The following is a 14320-nucleotide window of genomic DNA, read 5'->3' as shown; positions in this document are numbered from 1 at the left end:
CCACCGCGGCTGCGTTTTATGGGGTAAAAAAATGTTCCAATCCTACGGGACTCAAAGGCTGCCAACATCTCGTGAGGTAGTCCATTGTGGAGTTCAAGATATGTTTACGATCATTGTCCTGTTGTAGAAGCCACCCTCTCTTCATCTTCAGCGTTTTTACAGATGGTGTGACGTTTGCTTCCAGAATTTGCTGGAATTTAATGCGTCCTTTTTCCATCTACCTGTAAAAATGCTTGTGGTGCTACTGTCTGCACCACAAGCCCAAAGTATGATCGATCTACCCCCCTGTCTTACAGTTGCACAGGTGTCCTTTTCATGAAATTCTGCGCCCTTTTTTCTTCAAACATACTTTTATTTATCGTGTCCCAGAAGTTCTATTTTAGCTTCATCAGTCTACAGGACTTGTTTCCAAAAAGCATCAGGCTTATTTAGATGTTCCTTCGCAAACTTCTGTGATTGGATTTTGTGGTGAGGACACAGATTTTCTTCTGATGACTCTTCCATGAAGGTCATATTTGTACAGGAGTGGCTGCACAGTAAAACAGTTGAAATCTTCCTGCAGGTCTTTTGCGGTCAACTGGGAGGTTTGATTTGCCTTTTTAGCAATCCTACAAGTAGGTCTCTTGGAAAGTGTTCTTGGTTGTCCAGACCTCAACTTGACCTCCACAGTTCCTGCTAACTGCCATTTCTTAATGGCATGACGAACTGAGGAAACAGCTCCCTGAAAACACTTTGCTATCCTCTTACAGTCTTCTCCTGCTGTGTGGACATCAGTTATTTTAGCGTTCAGATGTTAGGCAGCTGTTTAGAGGAGCCCATGGCTGTTGATTGTTGGGACAAGGTTTCAGGAGTCAGAGTGTTTATAAAACTTTGAAATTTGCATCACCTGGCCTTTCCTAACGATGACTGTGAACAAGCCAGAGCCCTGAGAGGCTAATTGAGGTCTGAGACCCTGGTAAAAGTTGTCTGAGAGCTCAGATGTCTTGGGGTGCCCAAACTTTTGCATGGTGCTCCTTTCTTTTTTTTGTTTTACTCTAAAATTGTACGAATAAAAAAATAATACAGTAATCTTGCTGATAATGTCGAAAAGCATGTTTAATCTTTAGCTGCATGCCTTTTGGAGATCAGTTCATCTCCTACTCACTTAACTGTTCACAGTAAAAGAAATTTTGACCAACTTTTGCATGCCACTGTATATCCACAGGTTTCAGCATGAAACACTGTGCTAAAATAGAGCGCAGAATAAAATCCTTGTGTCAGCAGTTTCCTTTTACAGCAGAGTTTACGTAAAAGCATTTGAGAGTAAAGTGAGGAATATGACATGATGTTCTTTGTTTCACCTGTCGTGCGCTGCAGGTTAAAATGGTCCTGGAGAAGCTGTGTGAGAACAAGAAGATTGCGAGTGCCACTCATAACATTTATGCATACAGGTCAGTGATGTCACAATACAATACAATATATATATATATATATATATTTATATTTATATATATAGGTGACCTCACATCTGTCATGGTGCTATTATGCAAATCATGCAACACTCTGAGGTTACTGTTACAGTGTGTCTCATTAGTGGAGAAGAACATGAGATATGTAGAGTCAAGGCCTGTCTTTCTTCTCTTAAGGGCACATCACTGCATTAAAGGTCAAAAAAAGCACCAGAGAAAATGAAGGCTTCCTGACAGCATAGTGTATTATGTGTCTAGATGTGTGTATATGTCTCTCTGTGTGTTTGTTTTTCTCACGCCTGCATGTGTGCGTACTTTTTGTCAGCACGGTTTAATGAGGTCGATGTCGAGCTGCTCATGCACTGCCTGGGTGGTCATTACTGTTGACATTTAAAACCACTTTAAAAAAAAAAAAAAAAAAAAACTTCGTTGGCGAAGAGGCTGCCGGTGTCACGGTGTCATTCTCCAAGCGAAATGTCTCAATGCTCTCCAGCCTAATGCCAAGCTGCTGGGATTCTGTCTGTTGTAGGATTTACTGCGAGGACAAGCACAGCTTTCTGCAGGACTGCGAAGACGACGGCGAGACGGCCGCAGGGGGGAGAATGCTCCATTTACTGCAGGTTATCATTGCATTAACAAAACACTGACCTCAACCCAACACATCACTCTTTCAGCTGCAAACTAAACTGCATGCTTCATTTGTCAAAAGGGAAAATGTTGCCAAAGGAACTGATGAATGAACACACAAAGCTTTTGCCCAGAATTGATGACATAAACAGTGTAAAATTTGCTGGCTGCTTCCAACTTTCTTTTTGGCTTCCGTGTGCTTAATTGGCGTCTGTTGTTAGCTGCCTTGTTCATTTTCACAGTCTGCACACTTTGGCATCTGCTGAGGCTTTTAAACTGAGATTGTCATGAGTAAGGAGCTTTCCACAGACTCTAACATTATATTTAAATCTCTTGGGTTTCTTAGTTTAGTACCTCATCTGTCAAAGGCTTATCAAGACATGTTCCTCAATAACAAACACACAGTATATTAAGGTCCAAGGTTCATTTATTGTCATCCACAACACAGGGTTACAAAATAAAATGAAAGTTGTTGTTTCTTTAAGCTTCACAAAACAAAGAAACAAACAATTATTCATGGAGGAGGAGTTGAGGAGTCCTACAGCCTAAGGAAAGAAGCCTCTGTGTATGACAGCGGCTACTTCTGTATCGTTTGCCAGGCGGCAGCAGGGTGAGCAGGCGGTTGCTGGGGTGGGTATTGTCTTATAGTCTCCTTTGGGCTCAGAACAGGCAGCTTGCCTCATTGGTATCACTGATGCTTGGTAGATGGGTGCCAGTGGGTTTTAATCACCTGCTGCAGAGCCCTTCTGTCCTGGGCTGAGCACAAACCATGATAATCTGTATCTGTCTCCAGTCAGGATGCGTACTATTGCTACTCTGTAAAGTTGACAAGAACTTGGTACGAGGGGATTTTGCCTTCGCAAGTTTCCTCAAACTGCAGCTGCTTATGAGCTTTATTCACCAGGACTGATATAATAGAATATAATAAATATAATGGATGTAGCCACCATGATGTCACATGTTGGTTTGTGGGATCCTGTTTTGAAGCCTCAAATCTGGTGTCACCATCTTCGATTTTTGGAGCCAGAAATGACCATGATTCCGCTGCTCAGCTGCACAGCATCTTGATCAGGGGTTCCCAACTGGTCCAACCAAAGGGTCCAGATTTTTCCTTAATCACTAGTTCAAGGTCCACACAGTTTAGTACACTCAGGGCCGAATTCACAAAAGGATTGCGTGGCTTTTGCGGCCGCTAAACCGGTAAAAATCAAGCAAACAGATACCGTCTAATTCACAAAGCAGGCACAGAGGGTGAACTAACTGCGCTGCCAAGCAGATTGCGTCTCGGTGCTCCGGTGTTATTTGCACGTATTTAAATGAGGTAATATGCATATATTTGGCGCAAAAATTGCCCCTTTCTATGCAAATGAGCCTCACTGATAAACAACGTCTAATTCACTAACACCAGCGCTAATAGCCACACTCAGTTTGAATGAAGTAAATAACGTCTTTAGAAAGCTGGTGCAAACTGGGCACTCCTCTGTGGAAGCCTCTCGCCCAGACTTTCCAGTGATCGTGGCAGCAGTGATCGTCTGTTAAATCAGTCTGTAAATAATGTTTTGACATTATTATTATAATCATTATTACTTTAATGGCATCCGAAGATACTGATGCGTTGAACAGGTGACAGTCTGCGGTCGTTCTCAAAACGCACTTCTGTCACTCGCTTCAAAAGCAACAGTAATTTATTTTACGAAACGGGGGAAACAAACGTGAACAAAACCGGTTCCATAATTCATATTAAATTCAAAAGATAGCGAAAAAACAGCTACAAGTGAGAGGGATTAGTGATAAAGTGGTCAAACTTGGTCAAATCCACAGCCTCAACCCATCCGACACTGTTAGACTGACTCACCAGCAGACATCACTACATGAGGGGATACAGTATTCAGTATTCAGCCAAACAAAGTCTGCCATTGTTCTGCCACGGTGTTCTTGGCGCAAAGCCAGCATTTATACTTTGCCATGTGGCTAATTGCAATCAGGGGCAAATCAGGGGCAAACTGCACTCAGCTGCCAAACTTTGTGGGCGTGTTTGCGCTGGTATATCATTAGTGCAATATCCTTTGTGAACAGGACGTTAAGACGGAGCAAACTGCGGGTGCAAGTGAAGTGCAATTCAAGATGCTATCAGCGGCCGCAGTTCATTCTTTGAATTCGGCCCTCAGCGTCACACTTGCATTTGGCCATGTCGTAGGGCTAGTTTGCTGTCTCTCTTTAGTAGCTGTCCATTAGTCACTCACTGTACAGCAAGAAATGGCACTTCAAAATAAAACTCTGTGCTGGAAATTCACTGCACTTAAAAAACTGTGTTTTTTTTACAAACTTCACATGTTTGCGAATCACCTGCAACCCACTTTTGGACCACGACCCATCAGTCGGGAACTACTGATCTAGAGAATAGGAGTCTCGTCTATTTTTTCCGCTTCACTCATGCAATTTTAACCCTAAACCCAAAAAATAGACATTGAAAGTGGTCTTTTGATGATCATAGTGACATTATACCACCTTTCACTCCAGTTTAAATATGTGAGGTATCTGTTACTGATGTGAAGAAATATAAATATTTATTTTTCACTCAGCACTTCCTGTTTCTGTTTCAAAATTAAAGCCTTCTGTCAACATTTCTTTGGTAATAAACCCTTCATTTGTTAACAGAAGGCTTGAATTGTTAAATATTTGCAAGACTGTGTTGTTGACAATGCAGTGGCTTGCACAACTCCATGAATTTGTGGAGTACCGGCTTCTAAGTGTAGAAATACAGTACTCACAGCAGCAGCAACGCTGTCTGTGTGAACACCAAAGGCGTACGGACTGGTGCAGTTCAGTGAGGTAGCCTACAAGTGCTGCTCATGCAGGCAGTGTGGCTCAGGCGAAACCTAGCTTTCAGATTGGTTAGCACAGTGCATTTACAGCCAATGGTTAACTGTGATAATGCTAATGATAATTTTTTGTTACCGAAAAAAAAAAACGGCTTAAAACCATTCAAACAAAATGTTTTTACTTGAAAAAAAAGAACATCCGACTCCTTAGAGGGTCCTTTAGTACCACCAAACACTGAACAAGACTTTTTTTAGGTGACCAAAATACTACAATGAACTTTCATGGACTGAAAACACACTGAAATAGCAACAGATAATCTTATATGTGAATCTGGTTGAATCATGGTTATGTGGCTTATTCATGTTAGATATGTTGCTGTGATTGTGACATGTCAACTGATAGCACCTCCGTCAATCAAAGCAGCCACGCCCTTAATTATGTATAACTTTAAGCCTTAATAACAATTCACCCCCTGCACAGTTCCCCCTGCTATAGAAATCAAAACTGCTTTTTGTACCGTGCTGTAAACATGTTATTTCTGCTGTAAAGTTGAACATGGGTGTGTGTGAGGACTGACTCACTCTTGAAGCCAGCCTCAAGTGGTAATTTAATCAACTGCGTTTTTTTGCATCTCAGTGTCGCCTTTACGTTTCTTGACCTGGAGGTTGCCACTTGATGGATATGCGTAATGATCGTGTCAGTTTCTCTGTGATTCCGATTCCCAGGAACCAAACACTGTTCAGCTGCTCCACCCCAGGTCCACTGATGTAGACAGGGGTGTGTCTCTGCAAACTTCTCAACAGAGTTCTCACCCTGTTGGTGATTGCAGTCATGGGTGTGCAGCGTAAACAGGAGGGGGCTGAGCACATAGCCCTGTGGGGCTCCGATGTTCAACACTAGAGTGGAGGAGGTGTGACCTCCAATCCGAACTGACTGGGGTCTGTTTGTGAGGAAGTCCAACATCCACTGGCAGAGGGTGGCAGAGAGTGCTGAGCCTGCCAATCAGTTTCACGGCGGTGATTGTGTTGAATGCTGAGGTGAAATCAACAAGCAACATTCTGATGTAGGTGTTGTTTTTTCAAAATGTGTGAAGGTTGAGTGGAGGGCAGTGGAGATGGCATCCTCTGTGGATCTGTTTATGCAAACTGGTGATGGTCCAGGCTGGCTGGGATGATGTCTTTGATCTGTTGGAGAAACAGTTTCTCAAAACACTTCACATCAGAATGGGAAAATGCCACAGGGCGATAGCTGTGTAGACACTGCAGATATTTTGAGTACAGGGACGATGGTGGCTGTTTTGGAGCAGATGGGAATGTATGTGATATTAAACTACATATAGTATAAAATAGATCAGGGTGGTCACAATCATGTACGGAAAACACAGACTATGTGTATTCATGCTAACTGAACATTTTACAAAACATATGATAATTTTACAGCCCTCAAAAAGGTTAATCATGTCAGGTGACTTGAAAAGGAGCAGGTTTCTACACCATCAATATTTAGTGTGTCACTATTACACTACCAGAGACTGAATGGCTTCTGCATCAGTTCACATGGGATCATTTTGTGGCCTTAATAAAGGTGGTGAAGGGAAATGTGGTTTAGGCAACATTTTAATTAAAAACAAAAACATGTGACATCATTGATGTTTAGGACATTTGGTTTTAGGGCTGCAACTGACAATTATTTTCATTATTGATTAAGCCTGCAATTACTTGTTCCAATTAATTCTCACGTTGTTGAGTCTCTAAGATGAAAGAAAATGTGAGTGAATGGAAATGAACAGGAGTAAAGCTGTGCCCTCCTACACTGAACTAAAATATAACACAAACACTTTGCTTTTTACTCCCATTTTCACAAGTTTAAATAGAATAACTCTGACTTTTTCCGTGTTCACAAAAGGCTTATCACTCTTAGATTTTCTTCACAGTAAAAGGCCACTCTTAAATTTTTCTTCTTTAAAAAAAAAAAGATATTTATTAAGCACTCTGAGCTATGTATTTTTACATGTATTATTTCATTATTTCACATGACTAAAGGTACAGAAATGCAGTTTTTTTTGTTAAATGGCATTCATCTGTGAAGACACATTTTTCTTGCGTCAGATGCCATTGAAGGAGAGCTGTTACGACAACGAACTGTAGTTCGTCAAGACCAGTGGCGTAAAGTAGTTGTAGTAGTAGTAGGCCTGAGTGCACACTGTTATGACGGGCTCTAGTGCACAGTTACAAGTAGCACACACACGCACATACAGTTTTAGGCATGTATTTCACCAACAGTGTGTCTTAATGTTGCTTTATGTTATATGCGCTTGCAGTTGTGAATGCTCGTCAGTCTTGAGAGATTTTGCACCTAAACTAGCTGCTGTAAATCGTATTGTCTCATCACACGATTAAACAGAGTTAATATTGGAAAACATAAACACACATATTCCCCAGAAATCATCATTACATATCTGTATGCAGTATTGGGCAGTAACGCATTATTAGTAACGTGTTACAGTAACGCCGTTAGTTTTGGCAGTAACTAATACTCTAACGCGTTAGTTTTTAAATTCAGTAACTCGGTAACCGTTACCAAACGGTGCGTTACTCCGTTATTTTTGCCAGGTTTTAAAACGGCGCGCAGCATGCAGCATTCCTTCACAAACTGAGGTTCCCTTTCACTAAAACATTTTAGCCCTAAACAATAAAAGATAGTCAAGTCAGATAGAGGTATATGAACAATTCTTACCAGAGCATCTTAATGACACATGTCTCTCACCATCTCTGAAGTCACTGTCGACCTGCTGGCCTCGTTATATCCAGTGACGTGATATCCTTTGTTATCCCGAGGAAGCTTTTGTTGTGGACAGACAATGTCTGCGGTGGGCGACAGACTCAACATCATCATGTAGCTCTTCAAATGTTCTCTTTAGCTCATTTTCCATATTTGTATCCAAGTACCGTAGTTGTAAAACGTTTAGCTGCCTGACAGCGAGTGACTCCACTGTAGAAGACGATTGCATGTTTCCTATACCGTTCAGTTGTTTTGTCAAGTTGTAGTCTAACAGTCCCTTGGTTAAACTCCATCTGCTGTCGCTTAGGCGATGTAGCTACAAGCCAGTACAGTTAGGAAATGTTTTGGGCTGCAGGACAAAACATCAATAAACGTTGTTTTCTTTGTGGCTTGGAAAAACTACAGCCAGGACGTATTCAGAGTATAGATGACACTAGTGCGCATGCGTCAAGGTCATGTTTTTACTGAGTTACTTTTTAATCAAGTAACGGTAACTAGTTTTCAGTAACTAGCACAACACTGTCAACTACAATAGAAAATAGGAAATTATTATTTGTTAACTAAATTGTTTTTGTAGTTGAATTGTTGGTTTTTTTAGTTCATGTAGAATAAGCAGATCATTTTGTTATAGACTGAGACTGTTTTGCAAAAACAGAAAACCATGAGTTCGTCTTATAACACGTGTGTATTTCCAGGTGGCAATCCAGCACTGTCTATATTTTTGCCTCTGGTCAAGGCCCTGGTGAGGGCAGTGAGCATGCAGATGAACTTCTGAGACAGTTCATTTACAAATTCTTTGGTTGTGCAAACCAACTGTTGCATCCTGTGTCAGGGAGTTTGGTTTTGATGATCGTGCAGGTGAAGATGCTGGATGTGGAGGTTCTGAACTGGTGTACGAGGTCTGTGGTTGTGAGGCTGCTTAGATGTACTGCCAGATTCTTAGAAAATTGGCTTATGGTAGTGAAATGAACAGTCAGTTCCCAGGCAATGTTCCTGCAGTCTGCATGATGATGGCATGCTTCCTCAGAACTGGACATCTGTAGCTTTGTGCTGTTTGTGTTTGATCAAACTGCTCATTTGAGAGCAGGCTTTAAGTGTGACCATCCCAAGGCACATCTGTGCCATAATGATGCTGATTAATCAGCATTTTGATATGCCACAACTGTCGGGTGGATTATTTCAACTCGTGAAAACATGGAAGCAGACATCAATCAAACTGCGACTTAAAAAATTCAACTATAATGTTTTTTAATCAAGAATAGACAGACTTACATGTTTATTCCTCACATGAGCAGCTCAAAACCAGTAAGTCTGACATGTTCAGAGACCATGGAGATTGTTAAAAGTGGCTATGTGAGACACCACTGCGAGACAAAGCATGGAGCAAACATACGCAATCAAATCCAAACCGAGTGCACAGAAAATAAAATGTTTTATATCAACCAATCATTGTATTTGTCACATTAAATCATAAACTGTAGAACTTAAGTGAAATGGCACTGAATCATGAAAATTAACAAATCGCCTGCTGACTTTACTGATAGACTACTTCCTGTGGATGTGCTGGGCTGCATCGTCCATGATGTATCCTGGGGTCATCGGGTGTTGCGAGTCTTTTCAAACATCAGACACTCTCGCCCAGGCGACCCAGCCGGGGCGAATAGTCCCTACAGCAGTTGACCACGGGGCCTCCCTCTTCAGCCAGAGCCACCTAGTGCTCCTGGTACTTGGCACATTTTTGCTCTAGGGCTCCGTCCATGCGCTCTTACAGGGATACAGTGAGTTCTACCATGATCACTTGTTTGGTGGAATTAGGAAAGATGACCATGTCTGGATGAAGGATTTCTGAGGTGATAGTGGAAACTGCAGCTGCTTGCCAAGATCAACTCTTAATTGCCAGTCGACTCCCGAGGTGAGAAGGCTGATCATGGTTGTGGGATGTTTTTCTCTGCAGCCTTAACAAAGATGATGATTGTCTTTGGGCGATGGTGTTTGCTGCTGCTTTCAACGCTTGATTGGCAGTAGCGGAATTCTGCTAGGGCGTTTGGGCAGCAACTTAGGAGACGTTCAAGGGACCCTCTTCCATAGCAGAGCACAAGATGGTGTTTTGCTCATGCCACAGACGTGGAGATTTGACTTTGTAGGCCATCGTACACAGTCTGGCTCAGAAATCGGACTCGGAGGTAGTCTGCCCACAGGATGTTATCCCATGTGACCAGCCGCTGCTCTGCAGATTCCCCACTTCGTCCATGCTCCCTGCTGTTTCAGACCCACCATCCTGCTTACTGCTCAAACTTCCTCCTGCACAAGAAGGCGCCTCTCTTTGGCCTTGGCTTGTCTTTTACCACTAATCTACAACACAAATACATTCAGTTTACAGTCACAAAGCAGAGAAACGCTGCACAGTCTTACATTTGAGAAGCTGCGTTTAGCAAATGTGTTTGAAAAATGACTTTGAAAAAAAAACCCAAAATTGTTGCCAATTCATTTTCTGCTTGACGAAGTTGTTAAGCAATTGTTCCAGCCCCATGAGAGTGTGAGGAAGTGTTCCTTCATCACTACATCACGAAAACCCTATTAGAGATCAAAGCAGTGTGCTTAAGAGTCCTGTGACTGTAACATTTAATGCTGTGCAATCATCAAGTATGTTATATTTTCAACAGCTTATTTCATTAATTGCTTTAAACCTGTAAGTGTTGATTATATTGTCGTACCATCACTGTGATCTCTAATTAAGTAGGAATCACAATGCGAAAACTCTGAAATTGCTCATCCTGAGGGCAGAACCAAACATTAATTTAGGTGAGTGTCCTCAAGGAAAATATATCTACACAGACATTGACTCTCTACGCTTTTACATGTGGGGACTTGACCTCACTACCATAACCCACAACACTTGAATTTACATAATGTGTAAATTTCCACTTTATGCCTCTCCAGAGAAATGTTTCATGATAGTAATTTCACACAATTATGAATCTTTCCATTTCACATATCAAAGAGGCACTTGTTACTGACTTGTGGTGTCAGATGGCTCTATGATTCACCCACACACACCCACATCACACTGAAATGTGCAGTTGTCCACACACTTTTTGTCTCCCCGTAATGTTGAATGGAGGCCAGTGAAAGGTTTATGACAAAACAAAAAAGTTTCCTGTAACCAGAGCTCAGCGGTGACTCGAAGTAGTTCTGTCATACTCATTACCAGCAGGTGCTGAGTCGTATCAGCGCCTCTCCAGATGAGATCCATGACTCATGTCAAAGTTCATACTCATTTATAAGATGACGGCAGTCGAGCGTGCCAGTGTGACCCTGTTAGAGAGATAAATCAGTGTGAAATAGTGCATTGGATTCTTGGTGAAACTGATCTGCTGCGTAGAATTTCGATGAATCAAACTGCCTTTGACTAATACAGTGTTCCCTTCCAAAACAGTCCAACACTTAAATAACGCATCACTCTGCTCAGACAGGCTTGGCTCTAATTTACTTCAATTACCTCCTGGATAAGTGAAGAAAACAGGGCTAAAAACTGATGCTGAAAGCTTGGAAGCACACACTCTATTAAAAAACTGGCTGCTTGTCAAGCGTTACATGTCTTAAATCTATTTTTCATGCTTCCTGGTGAGAACTCAAACACAGCACAAGTTTTTAGCCGTGTGCATATGTCATGGCTCTTCACATTAAAGCTGCTCTAATAAATATTTTTATATTCACAATGAGTCAGATCAACGAGGATGAGTAAAAATTATAGAGCTGGGGGGGGCACATAATGATGGTATATGTGTATGTAAGAAAAAGACATTAAAATAATATGCAAAAGCACAGTTAAAGCAGGTTGATGGCATGTCCATAGAAGGGCACATAGGCACAGAGCAAGCATATAAACATAGACAAAAGCACATAGCAAGACACATTAGTAAAAACAATAAGACAAAAGCACTAGTAATAAAACAACGACATAACTATATAACCAAAAACATCAAGAACGTACCTTACAAAAGTACAACATAAAACACAAGACAGACCGAAGCACAAAGCCACAAACACACAAAAGCACAAAGCAAAGCACATAAGCACGCACAACAGCACACAAGCACAATTGGCAAGACAGTCATCTTTTCTGATTCCACCAAACAAGTGATCATAGTAGAACTTAGTGTACCCTGGGAAGAGCGCATGGACGAAGCCCAAGAGCGAAAATGTGCCAAGTAGCAGGGCTGGAACACCTACTTTGCAGGCCAGTCACTTTGTGTCATACTCGTGCGTTGTACCTGTGCGCCCAGGCAGCACTACACCCTGCTCTTGCTTAAGAAGAACTCAATGCACAAACCCGCTATTTTTAAACATCCCATCGAGAGACACTCCCTCAATCCCAAATGGATCCCTTACAGACTCGTTGACTCAAGCCCTAAGCCCTTACAGACCTAGGACCAATTCCATTTCTTCCCCTTAGCCCTTGTCTTGGCTCTTCCCATTGGTTCTGTGCGTTCACGTGAGGGGAAATGGTGTCCCAATTCTCCATCAGGTTAGCTCTTAACCTGAAGCTTTTAAGTTTTCAATACAGAATTATAGAATTGGGACACCACTTCCCCTCATGTGAACGCACAGAACCAATGGGAAGAGCCAAGACAAGAGCTAAGGGGAAGAAATGGAATTGGTCCTACGTCTTTAAGGGCTTAGGGCTTGAGTCAACGAGTCTGTAATGCCCTCTATACATTGTGCGATTTTAGCAATCTTTGCTAAGACTATTGCATGACACACTGTGAGACGTGGATCTAATAAACTTTGGTACAACGTCAAGTTTGATGTGTGCAGATTGTACGATGGCCGTTTACTAATGAATCGCAGGTTACGACGTACGTCAATATGCAACGTTATCAGCGTGCACCTCATCAGCGTACGTCATCCATTTGTGCCACCAGAGGTAGCTTGCTCACCTGGAAGTTGCAGTTCCTCCGCAATTTCCTTCCATGCAGCATCTTTTTTCTGGCGGTCATGATAGCAGCTGGAGGAAACATCAAATCAACAAGGCTTCTGCTGCCACAGCTCCACCAAACTTTCCTCTTTCTGGGAGTTCCACAGACTTCTTTTTTTCGTTTTACCTCCATGGCAAGCGATCATTTGTTTGGGTTTAGCACCGGTGTCGCGGTGACCATTGCGTCATTTCATGCTGCATTTCTATTGGTTGATTAGCAGACGTAGGTTGTAGCAGCTGTCACCCTGTGAGATGGTCATCCTAAATTTCTGACACCGTCAGAATTTTATCTCAGGTTATCTTTGGTCGCAAGACGTTGACAACAGCCAGTCTTGAACCTGTCTCACGGTGCGACATAAGACCACTGTTTTAGAGCCACGACCAAAGATATCAGCACGTTTCTCCCACGATGGCCATCTTTCGTCTGGGACAGCCCAAAATCGCACAGTGTATATCGGCCATAAGGGATCTATTTGGGATTGGGGGACTGTCTTTGTCCAACCCCGAGGTCCATATGGGTTACGTGCAGTTCTAACGGGATGCAAATTTTTGCAAGTTTGAACACGAGAATAGTTTGTCTTGACATGCTTCATACGCATGAATAACTCACATCATACAGGTGTGAAATTGCTGAATCACTCATGAATGAACTTCTGCCGGAGGATCTCAATGCTGATTGGCTACCGTGGCACAAATTGGTCACTGAAGTTCAGATTATGACGCGAAATTTCACGTCCATTAGTAAAACCTTACAAAAGCATGCAAGCCCTAACATACAGCAAGAAAACAGGGACATAACCACTAATTCAGATCATGACAACATGTTTGATCGTCCAGTAACCACTGTTTTATCGATCCGGAGAATGACTTAAGAGATGTGATGTTCCTGAGTCGTGTGGGTACAGAGTTCCAGATGTGTGCTGCTCGATTGGAAAAGACTGACTGCTCTTTCAGTGTGGTATTTTACAATCCCCCCCTGGCGGTAGATTTGGTAGATGACTTCATGGAGTAGAGGAGGTGCCAGGCCATGACCAATTTTATACACAAGTAAAATATCAGCAAATTTAATCATATTTTCCCAATTTAAAAATCATATTTTGTTAAAGTTTTGCAATGATGATATGAATTTGACTTTTTATCCAATGCTTGTTCCTACAGTCATTCACTGGTTTGAGTGTAGTTTTGCTTGTCTGAGTCCAGCTGGTTTATTTATTTCTGATAATTTGAAAATCTGTGCTTCACAACCAGTGAGCCCAGTTGGCACATTTATTAAACAGATAAATGCAACTTTTCCTCATATTCTTAACCCCTGTGGGCATACATACAGAAGAGTGGATTCAAAGATGCACTGTCAGGTCACCTCCTGCAGCTGACTGACCTACTGTAACTGGAGTGATAGCATCAGGTCTGCTGTCCTCGTAGCAACACACTGATTAATCTTCTACTTGTCACACTCTCAGCGTTCGGAGCAATTTACATGAAGAGCTTTCTCCTTAATATATTCTTCTCTAATCTCATTCCACTCCACCAGCCTTTCTTCCCATTTCCTCATTTAGATTTGTGCTTTCTGCCTCTGAATGTGGTAGTGCGTGAGGTGATGAATAAAAAAAAGGGATTTGATGTTCAAGGAATGGTCTGACATTTTGAGGAATTTGCTCTTTAT

At 42.0% G+C, this 14320-nt stretch overlaps 1 protein-coding gene across 1 annotated transcript in view; it reads left to right on the top strand.

Moving 5' to 3' along the window:
- The window catches only part of impact (impact RWD domain protein), a 49804-nt gene that overhangs the window by 23296 nt on the left and 12188 nt on the right, over positions 1–14320 (top strand). The window contains exons 8-9 of the mRNA XM_049588614.1: positions 1357–1430; positions 1978–2068. Coding sequence (XP_049444571.1) covers positions 1357–1430; positions 1978–2068 — 165 coding nt within the window. The remainder of the gene's footprint in view (positions 1–1356; positions 1431–1977; positions 2069–14320) is intronic.

Source organism: Epinephelus fuscoguttatus, linkage group LG10 (genome assembly GCF_011397635.1).
Source record: "Epinephelus fuscoguttatus linkage group LG10, E.fuscoguttatus.final_Chr_v1".
Lineage (NCBI taxonomy): Eukaryota > Metazoa > Chordata > Actinopteri > Perciformes > Serranidae > Epinephelus > Epinephelus fuscoguttatus.
This window is presented reverse-complemented; position numbering and strand designations above follow the sequence as displayed.